The following is a 24102-nucleotide window of genomic DNA, read 5'->3' as shown; positions in this document are numbered from 1 at the left end:
CCTTCTTATCTTAGCTTTATAGTAGTGGTGTGATTATTTATTATTATTTTGGATGTTTTTATGGTACTTGAGCGGGGGGTTTGGGGGGCGGTAGCCCCCCATTTAGATCTGAAAATTCATAGTCACCGCTTCACCTGAATTGTTGTTTAGTAACATTGTGGCCCTTGTACTTATAGTATAATTCTTAACATCGTACATTACTTTCACTGTGTTAGTAATTGTAATCGATTCATGTGATCCGGTTCCGGGAGCAGTTTAGGAATGATTCCTAAACTGCTCCCGGAATCGGATCACATGAATCGGTTGAAGTCACTGTTTGGCTCAAAGTAAAAATTTGCCGCTTAAAGTTAGGGGTTTTGGACCATTTTCATAACACAGATTGTACTTTCTCGTTTCTGAGTGAGTATACCAGCTGGAGCGGGCGTTGGAAAGTTAACCCGGATGAGTTATGTTAGGATGCTAGAAACGGACAACCTTGCAACTTAACCATTTAAACGATATCGCAAGTAGACCATACAAATAAGTATTAATATCAAAGTTCAGATTAATATTTCGGGAACCTGACGTTGCAAATATTTACAAAATCTTAGCAGCATTTCATTAAAAGGTGCGAAGTTTCGAATCATTTAGTTCTAATATTTACGATATATTTTTATAGTTCATTAAAATGTATGTACACAACATAAACTAAATTTGGTAGTTGGGAACAAACTAACACTTCACTACATACAAGTGACGCATACAATATCTTTACGTTATGTAAATATTGTCTGTAAAGTTGTTATTATTAGATATTACGTTAGATTTGTATATTCAATATCCAAGCCCACAAAGTATAGTAGCGACCGTCTTATGTTCTTCCGTAAATCGGAAAGGTGTTGAAAAGTCTACCAAACCACACAATTCTGCTCTCCTGCCACTTATTAGCAATTACATATGAATTTACTTCTATTTAGTGATAATAAACATACCTTAGTGACCCAGTAACACGACAATTTAGTAGGAAGTCGTAACATTTCTAAAATTCCTGCCCGGCAGACGAGAGCAACACCTCCAAAAGAGACATATGAACATCATTCACGAACATGGCGTGCTGCGTGTTTAGACAAAACACTATCTCTTTGGCATGGATCGAAGGATGATTGCTGATATCGGTGGTATAGTTGTTGATAACTTATGAAAGGGAGAATATGTTGCGAAGTCTGGGTATAGGTATTTAAAATCATAACTTATTTACGTATATATGTAATTTCAATTAGGTATAAAGTGTACTGTAATATAGATATAACTTGGAGAGGTAGGATTATAACTAATTTGGTGTTTACCGGTACTGCAAATTCTTTCAAGAGTATGCCCTTGTACAAAATACAGTGCACAGTAGTTTCAGAGTACCCGAAAGATTGCATGCTTACTTTCGATATGCATAGTCCGTGAAGCAATTTCTATTCCTGTACATTACATATGGTGCAAACATAGAATCTGGGACCATATAGTTTAAATTCAATATTTTTACTTCTTTCTTCACAAAGTCGACTCTTAGTATCTTTAAAAATTGTTTCTTGCGGCAGGAGTTGATATCTTGGATGCAGATTCACTTTAGTAGAGCTTAATCATTATGAGTATAACTAGTAAAGGGTATGGTTCTAGAATGCTGGCGCGCACATATGGATGAAGGAGGGTTAGTAATTATGTTGGTTTATTTCTTCTCAACACTCAATTCACATAGTAATGACGAGCGAGTGAAGGAGGGTTAATAGTCAGGTTGATTGTTTTTTTATTACAATTCAGTGGTGATGCTGTGCAGTGTTCTAAAACCCTTCTCTTACTATAACCCAATGGTGTAGTTGACATTCTTAAAATACGCTGCCATGTTTAAAACAATGGGAAAGTCTCTAACGCACTGTTTAATAAATAAGCACAAAATAATTACGAACACCACCTGGATACATACGAAGATAAACTGAAGCGTTTATTCAAAGTTTACTCCGGAGCTAAAGTGTAGAAAGCCCTTTCGTCTATAACCTAATGTTGGAGCGAGTATTATAAAGTTTATCCCCGGGGCTAAAGTTCCATTTATAAACCGATGCTGTAGGTAATATCCTTCACACTATTTTCGAGTCAAAATCGTACCACTATATTTAAAACATTGTTTAATAAGAAAAGCAACACAATTTCTACACTTAAGGGTGCACAAGCATCCCCCCCTAAAAAGACAACATATAATACAATAAAATATCCAATACTACTAGACACAATTTCAAAATTAAGAACTGTATATATAAATCAGCGTCAATCTTCTGCCTAAGTAACTTTGATTTTTAAAAAACTGTTCCACGTAAAGCAGAGACAGGTCAAGAGCCTTTTATCCCATTAACCCGCCGATTACAACGGAAAGTATAATACCTTCTATCCTTGGACAACTTCAAACTTGCTCCTAAACCATGTCGTTCCAAGTGCTTTAACAACTCCTCGTAAATATCTGAATCTCTAGAAAATTCAAGTAAATTTATATCAGAACTAATACCCAATAAATTCATAATACAAAGTTATGTCAACACATAGTGCTTCACCGCTTTAGGAAACCGACCTAACAAAAGATCCACCAAGCAGAACGAACTCATTCCACACATCTACATAATCAAGCGATACTTAACCACGTGAAGAAACTCAAAGCAAGGTTATCTGTTGACGACACCTAACACTATCAAAAAAATATAAACACTACCTACTTTTCGATGCGTATGACGACAAACTGGAACGTGTATTGTGGAGTTTGCCCCAGATCTGTATTTCGATCCCACGATGTGAGTTGATTTTGAGTTTAACGTCCCTTTCAGCAGCTAGGCTATATGAAACGGGACCTACTGATAAACGTGGAATCCGAACCACATGAACTCCCGCCGGGAATCGAACCCGGATCTTCCATGCCATCGATCCCACGAATTACGAGGTCGTGCTATAGTGCGGGTAGGATACGATACGCCAAAGGTTCCGGGCAGAGCCAGGTCTGGCGGGAGCAACATCTACGGCGTTGCTTGTTGTCGTCCTCCCAAGGTGCTGGGGTGAACTCCGGAAGCATTTCACATCATACTTTCTTCGTTGACGCTTCTACAGAACTTTCTACATTCAATGTACATAATGTGTGCTGTAAAACGAAAAGAAATAGGAAAAACCAAGCTTACTTTATAATTTAATACATTACTTTTACTGCCTTCGATAGTAATTCCATAAAAAAAAATGTAAGTTTAAATAGTGTATCAGTTTGACTCTGTTTTCTTAATCTGTGCGCAACAAAAATACAGTAATAATTATCCGAAATTCCAGTAACTGAATTTCCTGACACGTTTTGTGTAATAAAAAATAGGTTTGCAGCGTAAAGCTTGAAACCCTGTTAAATAAGGGGATTCATAACCTGCATTCTGTATATTTTTTATTGGATAAATCAATGGGTGATATCAATAAAAATAAGTAACTACTCCTGAGAAGTCCTGCTCGAGAATCGGAGTAACTACACCTGGAGTAATCTCCTCCCTTAATTTTGTATCAATAAAACAAGCCACTACTCAGATCTAGACTGCTCCAGATTTATGAACGTTCACTCGCGTTTCTTCTGCCCGTGGCAGTGAGTCTTTCTTATCAATTAAAAAAGTGATTAGTCATTTCTCCCATCCGTCGCGCGGTCATTTCGTTGTTTTTAACCCATGGCGTAGTATCCTAAACGCCATGAAAGAGGCGAGTAGCGACGACAGTTTCAATCAAAGTGCATTTGTGGATATTATAAAAGAGTTTCCAATGGTACTTTCAAAGTCACAGCTACCAGAAAGTAAACGAAGAAAAGCCGAAGGTTTGAAGGCAATTACGGTGAAATGCAACGAAATATCAAATACATCTACGACTGAGACACAAATTCAAAAGATAATCTCTAATATTCGTGCGAGAATAAAACAAAAAGAAAAAAAGGGAAACAAGAAAGTAACACTGAAATCATGAGAACGAACCTATTGAAGCTGGTGGTTGTTGATTCGAATCCAGCAATATCAAGATTAACACGACAAGCGCATATCACGTGTTATCCAAGGTCTTTGTAGATTGTTTGGCTTTAAGAACGAAATCAGACTCCTCCTTTGTTTCTTTTTTTAAAAATAAGTCCAGCCACTCACGTCATAAAGCACGTCCATTTAATTGCGTTTTCCACACCATACGTGTCCCCTTTCGTCTTGACATAAACAAAATACATTCTCATGTATACACCCTTCCTATCAACGTTGAGTTGAGTTGATTTTGAGTTTAACGTCCTTTTCAGTAGCGAGGCTATATGAGACGGGACCCACTAATTAACGTGGAATCTGAATCACATGAACTTCCGCCGGGAATCGAACGCGGGTTTCTCATGCCAAAGGTATGTACGCTGACCGCTTAGCCACGAAGGAGCTCTTCCTATTATTGTATTCGTCTCCAAAATACTAGGTTTCTTTATTGCCACGTGTGTATAGTCAAGTGCTCCGATCGCACCCGGAAATGTACGTATATTGTTCTTGCCACTCTGTCTTTGCTGTTTGCATATACTCGCACTTTCGGAAACAATCAATTTTCAGATTTCGCAATAATCGCACCCATTACACTTGTAGTAGTCATAGATACAGTACTTTGAGCCACACCAGAATCCCCTGACATTCCGACCTCGAATCCCGGATCACTGACGTAACGCAGGAAAAATCAACTCTAGGCATGGTTCGCATCGCACGTAAATAGAACTCGTCTTTCATCACCCCGATTATCATCATCATCATCAACAACAACCACTATCAATCCATGGCTGGATGAAGGTCTGTCCAACTTTTCTGCACATCCCTCTGTGGTGGCCAACTCTCTTCCACCTTACTTCGCAGTGCTTCTAGATTTCGTGATAGCATATTTTTAGGATTTACACTTATTTGGCGACCACGAATTCCCTGACTATTCCAGGTCACGATTTACAAACTTCTAGGTTTATATATAATGTAAAAAGTGCAGCTATATTTTTCGCAACCATTACGCTTCCATCTACAGGGTATACAATATACAATGCAACCCGGAGTTTGGGATAGTAGAACTTTTGAACCTGAAGTGATACACAAATAATGGTTATACCAAAATGAAGCCTTGTTCATGCATATATTTTTAAACTAGGAAGCAACGATTGAAGTACACTAGGAACGACATAGTGTTGCCAGATAACCGAAGGTGTAAATCAATTTTTTTGAAAAACATGTAAATTGACTCATAACTCATACGTATGGATGTTCTGTTATTAATTTTCAGTTTGCTTAGTTGGAGTAGCTTACAAAATATGGAGCGGAAAAAAGAATTTTTCATTTCCACCGATAACTAATCGGATGAGGCCTCTGTAAGGGGAAACTAGGGAAATCGTATTTTTCATAAATTAACACTCTGAATTGGCAACCCTGCTGATGTTTCATGCATCAAAGGGTGGTTAAAGATCTGTCTACATTATGCAATTCCTGAAAACAATGAAAAACAAACTTTGAAATTATGATGATAAAATTTTTACTTTCATGCACAAGGCAACAGGTGGGTGTGTAGGTAAAGAACTTTTGCAAAACAAACTAACTTATTTAAAAAATATCCCCTAACAATATCCGGGTATGGCAAAAAGAGTAGTAGGCCGGGTAAAAGTTCTGAGAAGCAAAAATGCGTGCTTAAATTCTGTGATTTTTCCAAGTTTTTTTTTTTTTTTTTTTTTTTAATTTCATTAAATTCCCTGACTTTTCTAGGTCGATGGGAACTCTGATTTTATAAGAACTTTTCCTAGGTCGCTTCTCTTCTTTATATTCATTCAAAAACTGCTTTTGTCCACCGTTTATCATTTCTATTGTGGTATTGTGCATGCACGTAAAACAAGATTAATCAATCAATCTAATTGTAAATTAGACTAGGCTGAGATTAGAAATAGAATCGATACGACACTGGTCTTGTATAGATAGCCTCAAAGATATAAAATAGCATGATCTCACAGTTTGTCGTTTCACTTAATATTTCAATTATAATTTTAATTACTATACATATATATTTAAAGATATTACAGGATACATGTGGAATAATGAAAAGAATCTCTTACCTTTGTGTCTACTTAAGACATATTCTTATATCACTCGCTGGTATCTTGCTTACTAACCCGTATCTCATTCCTACTCGGTTCCTAAAAAGGACCTTGTTTGTCCTGAGAGTCAAAGTTTTGCGTTCTGGTGAATAGAATTTTTATGTAAAGTGGCTAATACGAAGTACAAAAGTACAGAAGTACAAAAGTACAAAAGCAACCAGCTACATATCATCGCAAAGGGACAAGTATCCGTGACAGTCTTGTGAACACAGTTTTCTATGAAACGGGCGTAATGCAGAAAATGTTTAGTTTGTTTGGTGTATATTCAATTGATTCTTCATACTCTTCTTGGGAGTGAGACTAAGTGCAGACTCTTTGCAACAAGTGTTTTAAGTGCAGAAATTGATCATAATTTATATACAGGGTGATGTACGAGTGAGTGGAAATATTTCGAGTTCTGATAGTATGGGTGATTCTACGCAAAAGAAATTCTATAAATGTAGGTTCTCAACAGTTTGCGAGTCACAGGTTGTTAACCATTTTGGACACCTCCCTACAGAAAAGCATTTTTTGCTTGGCATGTAGTTGCCCTTTCTGGGAAGTGCTTTACCGCGTTGGAAATGTAATCTTTGAAATGTTGTGTAGTATGGTACTCCAATGCACATGATGGGGAAATTTCCAAAATTATCTCGAAAAATTCTCCCTTTTCTTCGAAAAGAGCTCCTCCGTGGCTAAGCGGATAGCGTACGCGCCTTTAGCGTGGGAGGCCCGGGTTCAATTCCCGGCGGGAGCTCATGTGGTTCGGATTCCACGTTAATCAGTAGGTCCACGTCTCATATAGCCTCGCTGCTGAACGGGACGTTAAACTCAAAATCAACTCAACTCTTCGAAAAAATTGTGGGAATTGGTTGACAACTCTGTCCCCGAGTTAGACAAGAAAGAAAATAACGTTGTATGCCATACATCGATGAAAGTTTTAGGTCGTTAGCGTTCATAGTGAATGTGAACAATTATTAACATTGATGACCGGTAATTGATATCAAGGATAGATGAACAAATACGGAAGTGAATAATCATAATGGAACCGAAGACAAGAGGCAAACTTTTTTAAAGAAAGATAATAATCGTAAAACAGAAAAAGGTAACACACGAGAATTTCGTAGAAGTTAATGAAAAAAGAATAAAACGAAATGTGTTTCAAAAAAGTTCATGTTTTTATCTAAACAGTAAATAGTAAGTAGTAACTACAAAGAACACGTCATTTAATTTCGCAAGGACGAGAAATAATCTTGAAAATTTCTGTTTCCCCTTGACGTATCACACATCTCACAGCAAATGTTCAAAGATACCCCACCAGCCTCAGTGCATTTGTCAACTGTGTTCCGAGTATTTTGGGTGCAACGTCTTAATACATCGCGATTGTCCTTCAAGCGGGCATAGTCATTGTTGATGCGAGCAACAAGTCAATCCCTTATATTGACTTGGTTTCGTACATCTCGGCCTTTAATCACTCATACACAAAGTTCAAGGGGGTGAGGTCAGAGGAATGTGCAGGCCAGTGAACGAGGCTCCCTGCCCAATTCACCTGTTGGGGTAGACGTGATTAAGATAGTCTATGGCAACCCTACTGTTATGGATTGGTGTGCCGTCATGGTGTATGTACATGCGCCTTTTTTTTAGTCAAGGATAAATCATCCACTTGTACAAGTAGGTCAGTTTCTAAGAGATGTAGGTAACGGGCACCTGTCATTCGTTCTGCGAGAATGACAGAACTAATCAACATATTTACCAACAGAGAAACGTTGTTGGAAATTGGTTTCGGCAGTAGAATGCGGGTTATGCACTGATCAATAATGATGGCATAATTAACATTTAGTATTAATTCCTAATGTTTTATCTTCAGTTCGTGACTTGTATTACACGAGAAGAAAGTTTTGATTTATTTTTTATTTAAAAAAAAAAGAAAAAAAGAAAATCATTATTTTCTCCACCCTGTGAATTACTAATAGACACACCATCAAGTGTTGAAGTGATATAATAATAAGTCTTAAGTCGATACAAATGTGATCGATTCTTTTCATTATAATTACTACAATTGAGTACATATGTGGTCTAGTGATTGAAATGGTGATTACAGGTTCGGATTTTAGTTATTAGTAGCACACCATAGTGAATTGAATTATGCAATCAAGTTTTACATTTAAGTCTTGTGTTTATTGAAACAGAAGTGACAAGACACAGTGCCATTTTCTGGACTACGTCACTTCTACTGTGCCCAAAATATACTTCTACCGTCAGTTCTTGAATTGTTAAGGAAGTTGTTGGTTTTGAAATAGTTTTGTTCATTGAGATTAATTAAGAGAAAAGAATCTTAATTTCCTTTTCTTTCAGCTTCATGCCGATTGGTCGGTAGGTCAACATGTGCATTGGCAAAACATGGATCGTTTGTTGGAACCTGTACAAAACAGGTGTTGAATCCTTATAGGCAATTGTCAACATTCTTTCCACAAGTGGTTGGCAAGTCTTCAGCGGTTCCCTTAATTTCAAATCACACTACTGTATTAACAAATAAATTAAGGTAAGTTGATATTATATATAATATTATTTGTTCCATTTTCGTCACTAGATATTTTACCATTTATTGTACGATTTAAAAAAAAAAAAAAGTGAATTTAACAATAAACTATAGAATATATTTATTAGCATTTTATTCAAAAATCTTTTTGGGAGAAAAATAAATTACATTTTCCACTATACAGGAGAAAGAAATGTATATACAAACTTCTCTGAGTGATTACATTTTATCGATTCCTGGCGAGAGCTCATGTGGTTCAGATTCCACATTAATCAGTAGGTCCACGTCTCATATAGCCTCGCTTGCTGAAAGGATGCTAAACTCAAATTCAACTCAACGATTACATATTAAGCAGAGCATCCCTATCACAGATGTTTTTTGCTCAAACAGAATTATAAATCCATAAGGGCAATGTGTTAGAACCCTTTTATTCCGACGGGAGAACACCGACTTGTGCCAGAAAATATGTTTACCTTCTACAAGATCACCTATTTACTACACCCAAATGGAAAAAAAAAAAAAAAAAAAAAAAAAAAAAAACTTCAGTCGTGTATAATTATCAGACATTTTTAATTTTATTTTATGATTCAGATCAGTGTTCGAAGTGGAAAAAGAGCAGAGGCGGTATGTTCTATTATGATTTTGACTCGACATACCGGCTATTTAAATATTGTCTTGATCATTGAAAAACCAGAGACGGTACGTCCTCATAACTGAAAAAACCAGAGGCGGTATGGCATACCACCGCATACCGCCTCACTTCGACCACTAATTCAGATTTTATTTTATGTAGTGACTTTCCACGGGCTTGGTTTAAAGCAGCATTTTTTAATTCTCTCTAATCCTTACTTGATGGTGATCTTACTATACAGTACATCTATTCCTGCCATATTCTGTCAGATCGGAGACACGACCTATATATATATATAAATAATGTTATAGTTAGTTAATTAACAAGACATTCAAAGTTAATTTGAAAACAGTGTGTAAAAATTGGGGGTTTGTGGTTTTTAATTCTCTTCAAGGCTACTGTATCTTTTATTTTGATTATTTAATCCAGTTAACAAAATATACATCAGTGCAAACACAATAGGACAGAAAACTTGCAAAGCGCTTTCGTTGAATTGGATTTTTATCATTTATTGTTACTACCCAAATTATCTTCTGCTTTTACTAAGCATTTTTCATTTCTACTCTTTTCATTACTTTTAATTTTAATATCTTTTTACAGGGTTCTTACTGGTCAGGGAAGTCAGGGAAATGTTGCAGGTCAGGGAAGCTCTGGGGAAAAGACTGGAAATCAGGGAAAGTCAGGGAAATGTTGTAAAATATTTTTTTCTAACATTAATTGTACACCAATTTCAGTTAGGCAACCATCTGCAGAGTAATTAATTGTCAAACGTTCGTGGGTAGCTATTAATGATCACAGTATGGGACGTTGCTCAGATTTTTATAGGAGGTAAGTGGAATATACGAATGAGCAATTTATTACTATTTGTCTTTATAGAATAAATGTTCTCGTATATAAATATTTACTGTTATTTATTCCTTATTTATATGTCTACGTCATCCGACACTTGTCATGAAAGTCAGGGAATTTCCTGCCAAAGGTCAGGAAAAGTCACGGAAATAGATTTATCCAGATTGGATTTTTTCGATTTTTCTTTCTGGATTCCGGAAAGTAAAAGTTCCGGAATTGACCATCCCTAACCTGTTTTATTCCTCTAATTTCAACTTAACTCTTGACCTAGTATCTTTTAGATCACTTTTTATCGTTTATAATCATGTGTTGTTATTAATTTTATCCATGGGCGGCGATTAGGGGGGGCAAAGGGGGGCAGTTGCCCCCCCCCCCACTTTTTTGAAGTAATCCATTAATGTATATAATTTCATTTGGAAGTGTAGTTTTTGTATGTACAACTGTTTCATAGAAAAAAAAGTGGTGTCATATGATTGCCGTTGCGTGAGTACGTATTGGTTGTCTTCCCGTGAAGTTAAGAAACCTACAGGAATTGCGTTTTGCTACGGAAAATGGCCCAAAAATTGACCTATTGAAGCACAACAATTCCAGCATACTTTCAGTTCAGGGATATAGAAGCAAAACTTGCTAAACTTGCAACAACTTTTTTTGTTTTGTGTTCACTACTTAATACAAATGTGTGAAATCAACCACTAAAAAAAAAAATAAAAAAATAAATAAAGTTGTTCAACAATTTTGAAAACATGATGGCGTCACTTTTTCTTTGTTCCCAGATAAAATTCGAAAATGGATTTAGGAGGGTTTGCTTCTATACCCCCTTCCTACAAGGGCTCGATATGTTAGTCAGCCGTTTTGAAGCTAACTGAGAGAACGTTTCGCAAAGAAAATAAGTATTTCACAAGGTATTATTTAATTACACAAAAATTGACAGTTCCTAAAATGTCTTTTCTTCTTTATGAAGTAAGGAATATTGATTAAAAGGACCGTAATAAGAAACAACTTCTACCTTTTTAATTGTTTTGTAGTGTAGTATACGCGTGAAGTGGTGTGTTTAGGGGTGTACGAGTGTATATACAATGAAATTTAGTGAATTCAACACAATTCTATGTTTTAGGTTTATTTTCTATAGCTGGAATGTGAAGTGATTCTAAGTATTGTGTTTTAATATGTTCCAAGAAAGTGAAAACTGCACCTAATGGCAACGAACATGTTTTGGGAAGCTGCAAAAGCTAATATTGCTTTAAATGTCGTAGCATATGCTTGTAGTATTTACTGTCTTTCATTTTTTAAGAGTAATATACATTTAATAGCATGTCCGGAATTAAAATTTAAGTTGTTCATTAATCCCAAGTTTTAATATTACTTCTACAAAACAAGACTCGTTATTCATTACTGTTTAATATTATCCTTTCTATTTATTTCTTTTGTAAATTCGTTATTAAATAATCTGATTACACAATTTTCCAGACAAAATTTTAAGATATTCATGAGCGTAATCACATCTCTTCTTACACATTCGTTGTTTAACAGTACAAAGGGCTAGCACCTACTTGCGTTGCTCTTGTCAATTTAATTAATAAAATATTAAATACGATATACAGTATTTTAACCGAAAAAGATAGTATCCTATTAGTTATACAACCTTTCGTCAAACAAAGTGTTAGAAACAACCAGGGAAACTAAGATTTATATAGAGATATTCTGATTATATCTTGCCCCCCCCCCCACTTTTAACGTCCAATCGCCGCCACTGATTTTATCTATTTAGCAATCGTTAAGGTTTCTTCCCCCCATTGCTATTACCTAGTAGTTAGTCCGTGGACAACAATCATCCTCCACCGAAATTCTTCCCGCTTTCGAGTTAGGGATATTATTCTGCGCAAATATGATCCTGGTTGTGACATCAGCTGCGAACTTGTTAGTAAGTTAACTCCATGTTACTGCGTATGAAAGGCTTTGGCTGCCAATATCCCTCTTAGGTGGGTGACTTGTGGTCAGCACAATACACCCATTTGAGTCTTTTGTTGCTCTCTACATCAATGTTCCATATCATTAAATTTAGATGGCTCTTCAACCGCTGAACCAATGGAGAAAAATCTTTATTCCGCCGAGATTCGAACCTGGGAATACTTGTACCAAATGTACTTGCTCTAACCATTCGAACACGAAGAGTCAGAAGCAACTCATACCTCTAATACATATTTCTTCAAAATCAGATTTGCCGCTTTCAGTCTGATGAACGAATGAATGGAATAAAAATCTGGATAATTTAATTCAGAAGCATATAGCACAGAGCGCGAAATTTTCTGACCCCAGGTCGCCTTAACGACCAAATATAATTGGGCGATAGGCACTTGGCCTTTCCATTGTTTGCTCAGTACCCAATGCGACTTAACTCTGATCTGACTGCTGGATTCAGATCTGAAATTTCGTATCCTGTTGTAGCCTTCCCCTCTGGTCTAGTGACTAGTGCGGGCGCTTTTGTTGCACGAACTCCCTGGTTAAATTCCCGGTGTTAGAGCCTTGATATTTGAACGTCATTATGGTGGTTTGGCTTTCACTTTAAACTGTATGTCTATGTCTCATATAGCCTCGGTACCTAAAGGGACGCTAAACTCTAATTAATCAATCAGTCAGACCCATGTATTTGTTTTTGTGTATTGTGTGTTATTACATTAAACTTGGATAATCGCAGAGGCAGATTAATATTTTTTTTTTTTTCCTTTTTTATATTCTAGGTGTTTCGTTACTCCTAATGTCAGCCTTCCAGCTGTAACTCAGACAAGGACAGTAACCAAATTTTCTCTTACAAAAGGAAAAAGAAAAACTGTAAAAGCTGTTTTAAAGCGGTTTTATAGATTAGATTGGTGAGTAAATTCATATTTCCAACGTATTAATAATAATAATATATATGATATTTGTTTAAAAATATATATATCGTACCAGTATTAAGGATCGACGAGGCGAGCGTGTTAGCACATGTTCCCTAGCTAACAATAATAATAATCTGCAGGAATAAGTTGTAATTCAGACCATACCTGAATAGTAGCAAGAGATAAAGCACTGATATCTGTTCTCAAAAGATTATATGTAGCTGTCTGGATAACAAATCAAAAATAATGGTCCTTTTTCTTAGCGGAATTGCGAACATAGTGCTTTCAGTAGTCTCTTTTTTAGCTTTGATTTAGAAAATTATTAAAATCAACGCAAATTGAAAAAAATCTAAGATAGTACAAGAATGATGACAGACTTATATACCATACCTATGCTGTTTTTTGAGTAAGTCCTTGGATTAGTTTTTTTTAAACCAAAGTTTATATGTGAAACTTAAAATACAGAAGAGAGGAAAGAAAAATCTTGATTGAGCAGATGTCACAGTACCATAGACATGACACCAGTATGAAATTAGCATACTTCGTAAGTATAATTCCCTGCAAATTGAGTATAATTTAAAACTGTTAACTCATTCTTCACGTTAAAATATGATTTCTTAACAGCGCATTAATATTTTAACGGCACCGTAGCGCATAGAAGTAAAAAGCGTACACTTTTCTCGTTTAGCAGTCTGGAAATAGGACTAACTTCATCCCGCGGCAAACAGGCGAACAACAGCGCTGCTGTCCCATCTAGAAGAACGCATTAAGGAGCAAGTGATTTCATGTGTATTTCCGCGATTCCGTGGTTTTCAGTCATACTTTTTGGTAGTAAGAATTTTTGTGCGAAATAGAGGATGCACTTAAACTTCCACACATTTCCTCTGCGATATTGTTTTGTTTTCTTACGATTGTAAGCAAGATTTAGTATAAATAAGTAGCTGAAAACTCCGTTATGTTAAAAAAGAAAAAACTTGAATCCCTTAATATAGCCAGTGTGCGGCGTCTCTAATCTTCTCAGCTGAGATACAACCAACTTTAAAAAAAAAATGTTTTCAATTTTACGCGTTTATATATATATTAACAAAAATTGGTTACTTACCAATAAATCTTCTAGACACTTTCCACAGCTTCCACAGAGTGTCTAGTTACCCACGGGAGGATTTATTGGTAAGTAACCAGTTTTTTGTTAATTTGAATCATCCTCTCATGCTACTACATAATAATTTTAACGTGTGTATATATATATATATATATATATACTGAAGCATAACTTTTCGGCATAGATACACCGATTTTATTCTTTTCTTTTCTTTTTATTATTATTGTTTTATAAATGCGCCAGTTTTGTTCATTTAATTTTTCTTTTAAAAAGTATGTTGTTGCGGTAGTTTCGTGTAACTTTTGATTAGGATCTGATGATAGTCATTGGAGCTAGACCATGAAACTTCTCAACAGTTGATAGTAATAATATCACAATTTACCTTGTTCATTGTGTGCATACTCCGTGTAACTTCAACACAGATGTACCAATCTTGATTATTCTCTTTTAGTTTCAAAACGTATACATGCAGGTTCCACATAAATTTTATCAGGCTCTTTGGAGTTGGAGCTTAAAACTTGTCTGCAGCCAATAATCTTCGTAACATGTGTGTGTGTGTATGTTCACGTATAATTCCGTAACTCCTAGAACGTTGAAATAAATAAATATATATAGTCACGTATGCTTCGTAGGTCGACCCATTTTATAGGAAGTTAGTGCCCTACCTTTAATTTTGGTATCCAACTAAACTAATAGGATTGCGAAATAGGTAAATCTTTCTCAGGGAAAATCTGGTTAAGTCAGGGAAAAGTTTACAGAAGTTTCGAAGTCTGTGGAAACCCTCGAAAAGTAAATTCAGTAAAAAATAAAACTTTTTTTTCTTAAACCGCCGAAAAATTATCTTTTTGTAAAGTAGAACAAACATTATCTCAAAAAGACAGAAATTTTAACGTAACCTTTATATGTGTGTTGACCATTTTGATGAGAAAATTACTTTAAACTAGGCCTAATATTTTCTTATTATTGCAAACAGGAAGAAGAACTTCACTTATTTCAACGTTGACCATTGCATTTCACAATTCCTAATGAAGGAGGAAATACATTGCTTGTGAAAAGGACAGTTATACTAGAACCGAATCTATACGAATTCGTGTACTACAAGCAGAAACTAGCGAACCTAACGTCCCTCCTGTAAATGTGTCAAATAGAAGTCAGGATGCCACATGTCATTCTTCTACAGAGTCGGAACCCAACCATGACAACAAAGCTCATCTAAAACATCCAACAATTAAAGGGATTTTTTTTTAAATCGTACTTAGAACTACGGGAGGTTAAGAGAGAGTTTTATTCTACTCAAGCTCCTTTTTATTATTTACTTTATTTTTCTCGTTCATATGAGTTCAAATAATTTCTGACGGTTACCTGAATTTTAATGCTATTGTACAAATCATAGCAAGAAACATTGCTATGTGAACCAGATCAACTTATCAAAATAGGAGAAACAGTAAAATTATTCGGTTTGTATCATCCATCAAATGACAATGCATATAATTTGGTAAAAGTATTCGAAAATCAAGTCATTATACACAGTGTACTTCCCTTCCAGTTTTACGTCCGACGTTTATTTTGTATAGGCAAAAGAAAACTGTGAGGATGAGAATGAATGAAATTGTGGAATGTTGGAACTAGGAGGAAACATGAGAACATTAAAAAAAAAAAAAAACGCACCCGGTGTTTGTCCACCACAAAGCCCATTAGGCGCGAGCTGGTAACATTACGTTATGTTGAAATATTAAACTTATCACGCACCATATTTACCTCATGTGTTCAACTCATTATCTCTTATTTTGCTACTTGAACGACTTTCTGTTGAAGAAAGAATTTCAGAATGACAAATATATATCTTATAGTGAATGAGTTCTTAGCATTACAACCACTGCAGTTCTTTCCTTTAAGCATGGGATATACCAGGGATGACCAACGCTCCGAGCCGAGTCTACTATTCGACTGGCAATTCGCGGACAATCTACAACACTTCTAGCCGACTAATTGAGATTTACCTTCCAAAGAGTGTATTTGTAAATCCTCAGAAACGCTCTAGAATGACTTTTAAGATGGCAACATAGATGCATCTTGAAAGTTCGCAGTAGTAAGATTATACTTGGTATGGCTATAAATGGTAGCGGAAAGTGATATACAGATTAGTTATACCGCAAGCAGTTGCTACAGTATACAGATGTTAAGAAACACCCTTCAGGATTTTTTACCTGGGAAGGAGACTGACATACAAGCGAAGTCGCGAATACACATCCTTTGATGCCAGTGGCGTGTCGTGACACTTTGACGATTGTTACCGGTTGTTGATATTACAAGTACGTATCTCCAGTTTTTCAATATCAGAAAATCTAGTATTTTTTAGAACCATTTTAATCTATAGGCATTGGCAACAATGTTTTAGGGGGAGTCAAATCCCACTTCAATTCCTAGATCTTTTAGAAAAGTGTGGCTCTTTAGGTTTTTTTTTTTTTTTTTTTTTTTTTTTTTTTTTTTTTTTTTTTTTTTTTTTTTTTACTGAATATAATCGAAACTGTCTCTCAATGATCTTAGATATTCTTCAAAGTAATCTATTTTCTTTCTGCAGTAACTTAGACCATGAATTTTCTTTTGTAAGATATTGAATAAGATTTCTTATCTTAATCCTATAAAACAAAACAGTTCAAATAAAAATTGAAGTCAAAACTTTGAAGGGTTTGATAGAATTTTGCTACACGAACTCTGGTTTCAGAATCCCATTCGTCGATGTTTTCGTCATAGATTTGAAGAGTCCTAACAGTTAATCTTTAAAGCTATACATCACATCATTTATCCTACTTCTATAGTTCCACCTTGTGTTTGAGGCTGTTGGGATACTTTTGTTGAGTACATAGTCCAAAGCATCTGTTCTTTCTGAAGACTTTGAGAAAAAAGAAGCAAGTCACGACATAGTTTTTTAAAAACAACTTACACTCTGTTTTATAGCCAACGGAAAAACTAAATTAAGCGTATGGGAATAACAACAAAATAAATTATTCTTCTTTATATATCTGTTTAACAAGAGGCTGCAGCTTCCTACCTCACCAACCATAGCTAAAGCTCCATCGTACATTTGAGCAACAAGTTTTCCGTATTGAAAATTAGTCAGACGGTCAAACATAACTTAAGACAGTCAAACTATGGTATGGTGAAAACGATTGCACAGTTCTATTTCAACACATCAAACTGCATCAAAGTGTAAATTCAACTACTAGGCTAGAGGCTAGAGATGGAAATTTGCTGAATCGAAAGTATTCTATACTAAATTAAAAACAGAATATTTTCAACTTGATTAGCAAAAATCCTAAATAATAATAAGTAGTCGAATTAGAAGGAGCACCGGGAAGCATCTTTACTTCTCCCTAATTGTCATTACTATTCCCCACTTGCTCTTGAAACAGTTCACATATAGCACAATGTGTTTCATCGATGAGCATTCCTGTATATTTAATGACACACTTCAGAGACTGACTCTTTGTTCTTTCAGGCGCGAAACAACTGCCATCCAATTTTTTCTACCATTTAAACAGAAATAAAATCTCAATAATAATAATAATAATAATAATAATAATAATAATAATAATAAAATTCCCATAGATCAAATTAACAGTCAATAAGAAACTATTGAATTAAAGCAAATTTATATTAAATTTCTTTGTTAGAATATTGTATTGAATATGTTCTTGTTCTCTGTTAGTATATTATTCAAATTTAAAGATAATGTATTAACATACAGTCATGCAAAAAACGATATTTTAACATATAAATAATGGACTTCGGAATATACAGTCTCGCAGTAGATGTTTAATTCTATTACTATGAAAAACTTGCTACTTATATTTGAAATTGTATACAGTACTGTTAAGACAATGAAATAACCTTACGAAAACGGAAATTACAGCCAAGTTTCCATGTCAGCTCAGCTCGATCCTCTATAGCGAGAGCAGAGCGAGTAGAATAAACATGCTGATGATATTCTAGATTCTCCTTGTTTTGACAGGGAACGTTCCTATTTTTTCCTGTTCCACTCAGCCGAACGGTAACATAAAGGGCCATTCCGAAAGTCCAAATACGAGCGCCCAGGATGCTTCTGGCTGGCACGCTGAAAGGTGCTACAGGAGTGACTGACCGCTATCGGGGTTCTCCTTACCTCTGAAATCTGCGGTATCAACAACAGTATGTTCCTGTTTGGCGCTAGCATGTTGTGTTCATTCACATTGTAAATGCGGCATAGGGCGTAAGAACTCTTTAAAAAAAAAAAAAAAAAAAAGAAAAAAGAAAGAAAGAAAAGGAAAATATGTAAAAATCTTCGCATGTTGGTGATGAATTTTAAAGACATATGAAAACAACGGAAAACTGTCATATTTTTACCGTTACCGCCGGTAACAGCGGTAATATGCACTACACGTCCCTGTTTGATGCACATAAACACAACCAATATAAACATAACGAACACAAAGAGATTGGCATTTGTAATATGAACTATATAGAGGTTAGCTGCGAATATACTGAATAAGCAGTCGCGGACAGCCGACTAGGAGTGGTCCTCGAGCTTGGGGGGTTTGGGTAGGGCTAGCAACTTTTTTTTTTTTTTTTTTTTTTTTTTTTTTTTTTTTTTTTTTTTTTTTTTTTTTTTTAAGCACTTGTTCAGAAATATTCACAAAAGCCTCGGACAAGGACTGATAACTTGGCACGACCTCAGCAAAAGAAAATGGACATGAGATTGGGAACATGGAATATTAGGAGTCTTTATAGGGCAGGCGCGTTAAAATCCGTCACGAAGAAATACAGGATGGACGTAGTAGGAGTTCAGGAAGTTAGGTGGGAAGGAAGTGGATCTGTGAATTCCGGAAATTTTACGTCCTTTTACGGGGAAGGAAATAAAAATCACCAGTTAGGAACAGGGTTTTTCGTTCATAAACGTATATTACCAGCAACTAAACGGATTGAATTTGTTACTGACAGACTTTCTTTTATTACTCGTAAGGGACTGTGGTGTGATATTATTGTTTTAAATGTACATGTCCCAACTGAAGATAAAGATGATAATATAAAAGACAGGTTTTACGAAGAAGTGGAACGGATATTTGACCAACTCCCGCGATACCATATGAAAATTCTATTAGGGGATTTCAATGCGAAGGTAGGACGAGAGGATATTTTCAAACTGATTATAGGGAACGAAAGTCTGCATGAGGAAAGTAATGACAACGGTGTTAGACTCGTGAACTTTGCAACATCCAAAAACCTAATCGTGAAGAGTACAAAATTCCCACACCGCGACATTCATAAATACACTTGAACATCACCAGACGGGAAAACACATAATTAAATTGATCACGTTTTAGTAGATAGAAGAAGGCAATCTAGCATAATTTAATGTCCGGTCGTTTAGAGGGGCTGATTGTGACACTGACCACTACCTGGTAGCAGCGATAATACGAGAGAGCGATTATCGTTGAATAAAGATAATATTCATTGTCCGAAAACGGAGAGATTCATTTTAAAGAAATTAGAAGAGAGCCAGGTAAGAGAGAAATACCAGATTGAAGTTTCGAATAGATTCTGGCTCTAGAAGGTTCGGAGTGCACTAGTATTGAGGATACCTGGATTGAAATTAGAGATAGCATTAAAATTTCAGCAAAAGAAAAATTGGGACACGCGGAAATACGTAGGAACAAACCATAGTTCGACCAGAAATGCATAAAACTAGCAGAGAAGAGGAAAGAGGCAAAATTACGCTGGCTACAAAATCCGAATGAAATAACTACACAAAATTTCGCAGATATCAGGCGGGAAACTTCCAAAACTTTTAGAACAAAGAAACGCGATTTTCTGAAAGCTAAAATTAAGGAACTTGAAGATAAAAGTAAAAATAAAAACATCCGGGACGTGTATAAGGCTATCAACCTCGTGCTTATATATTAAAGAAATCAGACGGTACAGTTCTCACTGACACGGATAGCATCTTAAATAGATGGAAAGATTTCTTTGACGATTTGCTTAACACGCAACCAAAAACTAGTGTTCGTGGAGAAAAGGAGATACACACCGCAGAACCGTATATTCCAGAACCCAACCAAATAGAAGTAGAAACCGCTATAAAGAAATTAAAGAAACACAAATCTCCGGGTGTAGATGAAATTCCGGCTGAGTTAATTTTAGCTGGAGGCGAAAAATTGTGGAACAAGATACACAAACTCATTGTCCTTATCTGGAACAAGGAAGGATTGCCACAAGAGTGGAAAGAATCAATCATTGTTCCAATTCACAAGAAAGGCGACAAAACTGGCTGTAACAATTATCGAAGCATTTCTCTTCTGTCAACATCCTATAAAATCCTTTCAAATATTCTATTAGCAAGATTGACCCTATACGCAGATGAAATTATTGGAGATTATCAGTGCGGATTTAGACGAAATCGATCAACTATTGACCAAATATTTACCATTCGCCAAATACTCGAAAAAAAGTGGGAATACAATACCCCGGTACATCAACCATTTATTGATTTTAGAAAGGCGTACGACGCGGTTAGCAGAGAAACATTATACAACGTTCTTACAGAACTTGGAATACCGAGAAAGCTAATTAGATTAATTAAGATGTGTTTAAATGAATCCCAAAGTAAAGTCCGGGTAGGAAAATTTTTGTCCACAAGCTTTCACGTCAAAAATGGCCTGAAACAAGGAGATGCGTTGTCGCCATTATTATTTAACTTCGTTCTGGAATACGCTATAAGGAAAATCAAAGATAGCAACCAGGGCCTACAGTTGAACGGTATTCACCAGGTTATGGCATATGCTGATGATGTAAATCTAATAGGGGATGATAGGAGAACAATAGAAAGAAATGCAGAGATCTTATTAAACGCTTGCAGGGACATGGGTTTAGAAGTAAATGCAGAGAAAACTAAATACATGGAAGTGCGTCGGGACCGTAATACTGCAAATTATGGATGCGTTAAAATATTAAATATTACTTTTGATAAAGTGGATAGTTTCAGATATCTAGGATCAGTATTAACAGAGAAAAATCATATTCATGGAGAAATTAAATGTCGACTAAAAGCAGGGAATTGTGTTACTATTCGGTTCAAAATCTCTTGTCGTCGCGAATTCTGTCGAGGAATTTGAAGCTTAAAATATACAAAACGATAATCATGCCTGTTGTTTTGTATGGTTGCGAAACATGGTCACTTACTCTGGGGGAAGAACATAGACTGAAAGTATTTGAGAACAAGATCCTGAGACGAATATTCGGACCCAAGAGGAACGGGAATGGGGAATGGCGGAAACTTCATAACGAGGAACTACATAATTTATATGGTGTGATTGAAAAATACCGGAACTTTTCCCGCCGCGCGGCTCCCTGGCGTTCGAAAAATGTGAGGGGTGGGGGGAAAATGTGCGCGGGACCTTCCTCTTTCAAGCGGAACTTGGCTCAGTGCGCTGCGAGCAGCGGTTGAGAAAGCATCGCTGTCCGCGCGAACGTCGTTTTGGTCGTCGGTCACGTTTTTTAAGCGCCGAAAATGGAGTCAAAGATTGACCAACGCTACGCCATCAAGTTCACCGAGGGGTCGTACTCGTAGCACCATGTTTCATCACCACTGATCACACTGTCTAATAACTCTTCGTCGGCCTCCACACAATCCAGTACTTCACGACTCATTTTCACTCGCAGTTCTTTTTGCTCCTCGGTCAACACCTTGGGGACCAGTTTGGCGCACACCTTCCGCATGTTCAATTCTTCAGTCACAATTTTTTGCACTGCATAGTATGTCAAATTAAGTTCTTCGCTGATCTCCCGGAGGGTTGTCCGACGGTCCAGGTTCAGGTATTCGCGAACTCGGTCGACGTTTTCATCGGTTTTCGACGTCGACGGCTTCCCAGAGCGTGGTTCATCATCATCTTTGTGCCACTCAAAGATCCGAGTACGGGACATCACATCTTCCCCAAAGGCTTCCTAGAGCAGGTTCTGGGTCTCGGTGAACGTCTTTTTTAGTTTGACACAAAGCTTGATGGCGTAGCGTTGGTCAATCTTTGACTCCATTTTCGGCGCTCAAAAAACGTGACCGACGACCAAAACGACGTTCGCGCGGACAGCGATGCTTTCTCAACCGCTGCTCGCAGCGCATTGGGCCAAGTTCCGCTTGAAAGAGGAAGGTTCCGCGCACATTTTCCCCCACCCCTCACATTTTTCGAACGCTAGGGAGCCGCGCGTCGGGAACATGCTATTGTACGTATGGAACGAACTGGATTGCCATTTGGACGTATGGCTAGTGGCCAGTACACATTGAATATCTGTGATTTGTACCCGAAACCGTATATGTTTTTATGTATCGCCTATGTTTGTAGGTTGTATACTTCTAAATCCACGGTGTTTGTAATCCAGTGAATCATTTATTCTTACCCTGTATATAACTGGGTCACTTGACCAATTTAAAGTCTAAAACTCGAGTTTTCCAGGAGAAAAATTTGACACCGCATCAACACCTCAGCAACAATTAATATTTCTGTTTTGTTTCAGCCAAAACTTTAACTATAGTATAATTTTGTAATTTACTTACAATTTACTATTTTGAAAAAGGTACCATCTATAGAAGTGAATGAAGGCATTAGTCCTTTCTTTTTAATTATATATATATAACTTAAACCACTCAGCATCCAACGGTCCGACTGTTTACACATGTAAACATGTCAGTCATCTCCCGGATATTTCAGATGTACTACCCAACTTTTTAAGTCTGTTATAACTGAGCTCCATTGATTTGCTTAATTGAGATTTATAACGTCAACATGTTAATTGTTACTATCAACTTGCCTATTGTTATGTTCTAGGGGAATCTGGATACGCACAAAGGCAGGAAAGAAGAAGAAATTATGGAAGAAAAGTGGGCGGCGTATTCGCAGGTTGAAGCAACATGTGTTTTGTAATGCACAACAGAGTACACTGTTAGACAAAATGGTTTCCAAATTCTGGAAGCGAAGAAAATATTATGTTGATGACCCGTACGAGCCATATCATACTCGAGAAGAATTCTGGGCTACGCGTAAAAGGCCTTTGTAATTAAATATAAGACTTGTATATTGTTTCTTACTTTCTTGTAGTATAACCTTAATAAATAATAATTGTACATTCTTGTATCGTTTTAACTTTTAGCTTAGCCTTGTTAGAGAATATAATATCAGATATCTTCGATTACAATGGATTTAATCCACTGAATGAAACAGAAAAATCCTCTGTTAAGATACAGCATCAGAAATTGAGCTTCTTGTACGAACCCAAGTATTACTATATCTGGCTTCTTGGATTACTTAGACATAATTTCAGATGTTCTACCTGGATTAAATGAATTAAATACCCATTTTTCTTCTTTTTTAACATAGCTGTAACATTGTTATCAATATATAGTTGTATAATTCTATACGTTTCAGAGTATAGGTATTACACTTTTAATGTGCAAAATGGCTATGTTATGGCTTCAGAGTTCACAGATTTAGCGTTAACAATATGCCTCTTACATTCCGCAAACATTTCCAAAATTGTGGTCCTGTTATTTCCTATCCAAAGTTAATACCGAGTTTATTTGAATGAAAAATGACTCCATAATTAACCTCTCTGTATCAGTGTTAAAGTTAAATAACATTTTTGTTTCATTAATTTTACGTAAATTATTATATTTTAAAAGTTGTAATAATCCAAAAGTTAGTTTTTAAATTTACTTAGTTGATCTTTGTGGTTCTTGTAGTATTTTCTCCAGGAACAGGGTCACCCTAAGAAGGAGCAACCCAGAAAAATATCAGGTGACCAAGCCGTTTGAAGGGCCCGTTAAAAAACTTTCAAGGTTTTTTTTTTTTTTTTTTTTTTTTTTTCATTCAGTTTTCTTTTTTCAAATGTGAAACTCCCAACAGCGACAAACTAATCTTGATTTGTATAAAGATTAAATTAAACAGAACT

The 24102-nt window shown here is 36.1% G+C and overlaps 2 protein-coding genes across 3 annotated transcripts in view; one reads left to right on the top strand and one right to left on the bottom strand.

Moving 5' to 3' along the window:
* Mitofilin (inner membrane mitochondrial protein mitofilin) overlaps positions 1 to 1105 on the bottom strand; it is a 279846-nt gene extending 278741 nt beyond the window's left edge. For both annotated transcript variants that reach the window (XM_081734496.1, XM_081734497.1), the window contains exon 1: positions 972 to 1105. In XM_081734496.1, coding sequence (XP_081590622.1) covers positions 972 to 1016 — 45 coding nt within the window. In that variant the 5' untranslated portion in view covers positions 1017 to 1105. The remainder of the gene's footprint in view (positions 1 to 971) is intronic.
* mRpL35 (mitochondrial ribosomal protein L35) lies at positions 1055 to 23282 on the top strand. The gene is made up of 4 exons (XM_081734499.1): positions 1055 to 1212; positions 8492 to 8678; positions 12894 to 13022; positions 22983 to 23282. Exons 1-4 carry the CDS (start codon positions 1191 to 1193, stop codon positions 23209 to 23211), a joined length of 567 nt encoding a protein of 188 aa, XP_081590625.1. The 5' UTR covers positions 1055 to 1190; the 3' UTR covers positions 23212 to 23282.
* The last annotated feature ends 820 nt before the right edge of the window (positions 23283 to 24102 follow it).

This window comes from Thermobia domestica, chromosome 12 (genome assembly GCF_964235325.1).
Source record: "Thermobia domestica chromosome 12, izTheDome1.hap1.1, whole genome shotgun sequence".
Lineage (NCBI taxonomy): Eukaryota > Metazoa > Arthropoda > Insecta > Zygentoma > Lepismatidae > Thermobia > Thermobia domestica.
This window is presented reverse-complemented; position numbering and strand designations above follow the sequence as displayed.

Excerpts from the sequence above, each read along its gene's own strand:
- mRpL35 (XM_081734499.1), top strand. The coding sequence starts at position 1,191 with ATGTTGCGAAGTCTGGGTATAG. Across the intron at positions 1,213-8,491 it reads GTTGCGAAGTCTGGGTATAG|CTTCATGCCGATTGGTCGGT; the intron begins GTATTTAAAATC and ends CTTTTCTTTCAG. Across the intron at positions 8,679-12,893 it reads GTATTAACAAATAAATTAAG|GTGTTTCGTTACTCCTAATG; the intron begins GTAAGTTGATAT and ends TTTATATTCTAG.